Source organism: Cladophialophora yegresii (genome assembly GCF_000585515.1).
Source record: "Cladophialophora yegresii CBS 114405 chromosome Unknown aczIN-supercont1.1, whole genome shotgun sequence".
NCBI classification, from domain to species: domain Eukaryota; kingdom Fungi; phylum Ascomycota; class Eurotiomycetes; order Chaetothyriales; family Herpotrichiellaceae; genus Cladophialophora; species Cladophialophora yegresii.
This window is the reverse complement of record NW_006913045.1, coordinates 4779308-4782018: the sequence shown is the minus strand read 5'-3', so window position 1 is coordinate 4782018 and position 2711 is coordinate 4779308. Positions and strand designations below refer to the sequence as shown.

The following is a 2711-nucleotide window of genomic DNA, read 5'->3' as shown; positions in this document are numbered from 1 at the left end:
GGGTACAATTGGGTACGGTACATGAGCTTGCAATGCTGTAATGTGATGCGTAGTAGCACTGGCTGCTGGTACACTTCCTCCTCTCCACGTTCTCTTGTCTGATGATTGCTTGCGCTCTGTTGTCTTCATCTTGCAGCGATGTCGAGAGAGAAACCCATGGTGTGATCAAGCGAAAGTATGAAAAGAATAGAAAAGGGTTGGTTTGACAAAGAAATGAAAAGAAGGTGGTGGTCGGGCTTGACCTTGACGTCCCCTGTCTCTCCGTCCTCAGCCAAAAATGCAATCTGTCGTATCCCCCATTGCCGCTCCCATCCACACAAAAAGGCCATAGAATACAGTTCAAGTTGGTCTTTGAAGAAGGTCGAAGATTTTAAAAAGGTTCTAAGCACTTTTCTTTTTCCCGTAGGCGTACACATTCTTGAGCTCCTGCGCTGCTGCTTCTCATCGTCTTTTGACTCCGGACCTGCCATTGTGTGCTGCGGCGAGGTGTTCCCTGAGAAGTACTCTTCGGTTTGGTCTTCAATCACATCATAAGAATCATTTCGGGTCGTGGTTGCTTGCGTTGTTTTAGTTTCGAGTGTTCATGATGCATGAGGTCAAATCTCGTATTTACAGGGATTCGTCTCGCTTTCTCTTCTTGAGAGCACGCTTGCTCTCCCCGGAGGAGGAGCCTTCGGAACCGCTGCTGCTGGATGAGGTCGCCATGGCAGCTCGCTGGGCGGCCTCGTAGAGAGCATGGCCCATTTCCTCATCGTATGGTTGATGAGGCTGGAGCTCGCCGTTCTCGAGGACGCCCATGACGATGGCACCGCTGCCGTGGGTGCGGGCATGTTGGGCCAGGTTGTCGGATCGAGAAAACTTCTTGCCACACTCGTTGCACTCGAAAGGCTTGTCTTGAGTGTGGAGAGAGCGGTAGTGACGCTTGAGATGTTCTTGGCGACGGAAGCGACGAGAGCACAGAGTGCAGACGAAGGTCTTGCTGGGATCCTCGGTCAGGGACTGCTTGCGACCACGGCGGTTGGTAGGAGCCTGGGACGGAGTAGAGCCATCGGCATCGGCAGGAGTATCAGCATCCTCACCGTTGTTTGTCTGGTCTTGAGGAGTGGCTTCGGATGTGCTTTGACCATCGGCGTGGCTGTGGATGTGGGCATCCGAGCGGGTGAAGCTCGAGAACTCGAGTTCACTGTCGGCGGAGCTGTGACGCTTGTTCATCTTGCGTTGAGTGTTCTTCTTTGATGCACAGCACGAACCCGCGTCGGAAAACGAGGAGGCGGGAGGCGAGGGCAGACCAGCTTGAGCGGCGTGATCCTCCTCATCAAAACTGCCAAAGCTGTGAACGCTGAGGAAGTCCTCCTCCTCGGCGGCCGTCAACTTCAACCTCTTGTCTCCGTTGTAGGCAATCTCAGGAGTGAAGTCGACAAAGCTGAATTCGTCCTCGGAGTCGAGTTCAGTGCAGAAGGACGAGTCAAAGGAAGGGTTCTCCACGAGCGTGAACGGATCGGCGGTCTCATGCTCTGGCGTGATGGGCAAGGCTGGGTTACCGAGAGCGAATTTGTGTTCGTCGTCTTCGGCGGAAAGAGTCGGCAAAGGAGGGAAGCTTTGAGCAGGGATGGCGAGGACAGGCTCAAATGAGGTGGAGGTGAGGTCTCGCAGATTGACGAACTCCGCCACAGGATAGGCTGAAGGCGAGACGACAGATTGCGGTGAAGCGGGAGTCAGCGCAGGCGAAGGGCAGCTGCTGGACGGGACGGTGTTGATGGCCGAGTGGAAGGAGTCGGTGCAGTTGCTGGGAAGGAGCGCCTTGGCATCGCCGGGATGCGGGAAAATGTGCACCTCTGTTTCCAGAACACAGTTAATTTCTCTCCCTCGTTTCAGCTTCAAAACCGGATGCTACTTACGTCCGTTTTCCGCCCACTCGTCCAAAAAGGCAAGAGGCTGCATCTCTTCCTTGGTCACGTCGATGGGCAAGTTGAAGTACCCTGCGCCGTGCACGGGCGTCTGGTTCACACTGCTGGCTGGCGGGCTGCTCGCGGTACTTGGGCACGCTGAGAGCGACGGCGTCGGGGGTGACGAGTGTCTGCTCTCCAGAAAGCGCCCATGCTCCATCTGACCGTTGCTGTCAAGGATGATCTTGGGCATGGCAAGGGTCAATGGCGGCGAAGCCCTTGGAGTCATCACTTGTTGGGGCATGTAGTGTGCGTGGGGATGGCCCCGAGCATAGTGAGCGGGCGCTTGCTGCCAGTATTGGTGAAGCACATAAGGGTGTTGCTGAGGGTATCCAGCCATGGGGCTGTAGACCGGTTGCTCCGTCGGCATCGGGGTGAACACAGCGTTATGTCGTGCGTCCGAGTCTGGTCGGTATTGGTAGAACTGAATCTGTTGAGTGGCCATTGGGTATGGCCCTTCCATTGCAATGTGCTTTGGTGAAATGCTTCAGTTCTCGTTGTTCCCTCGGCTTGCTGTCACTTGCAGAAGCCTCGAAGCAGGCCTAACAGTCTTCCACTGTAAGTCGTTATGTTGTAGTACAGATTGGTACAAAGAAATTGGTGGTCCAATGAATGGCTATGTCGTCGTCTCAGACGTCCCTTCTCGGTGCAGTAGCTAGCTTGCTGTACATATACAATGCAGGTATGCTGGTAACCGTCGGAGGATGATCGGGCAGGCAGGTACGGATTATGGTACAATGTTGGCACAGGCTTGTAAAGGAAGGA

General features: G+C 54.7%; 1 protein-coding gene across 1 annotated transcript; it reads right to left on the bottom strand.

The window, feature by feature from the left end:
* Window positions 1-609: 609 nt before the first annotated feature.
* On the bottom strand, window positions 610-2409 carry A1O7_01719 (uncharacterized protein; the record flags this gene model as incomplete). The annotated part of the gene is made up of 2 exons (XM_007755755.1): window positions 610-1835; window positions 1899-2409. 2 exons carry the CDS (start codon window positions 2407-2409, stop codon window positions 610-612), a joined length of 1737 nt encoding a protein of 578 aa, XP_007753945.1.
* Window positions 2410-2711: the final 302 nt, after the last annotated feature.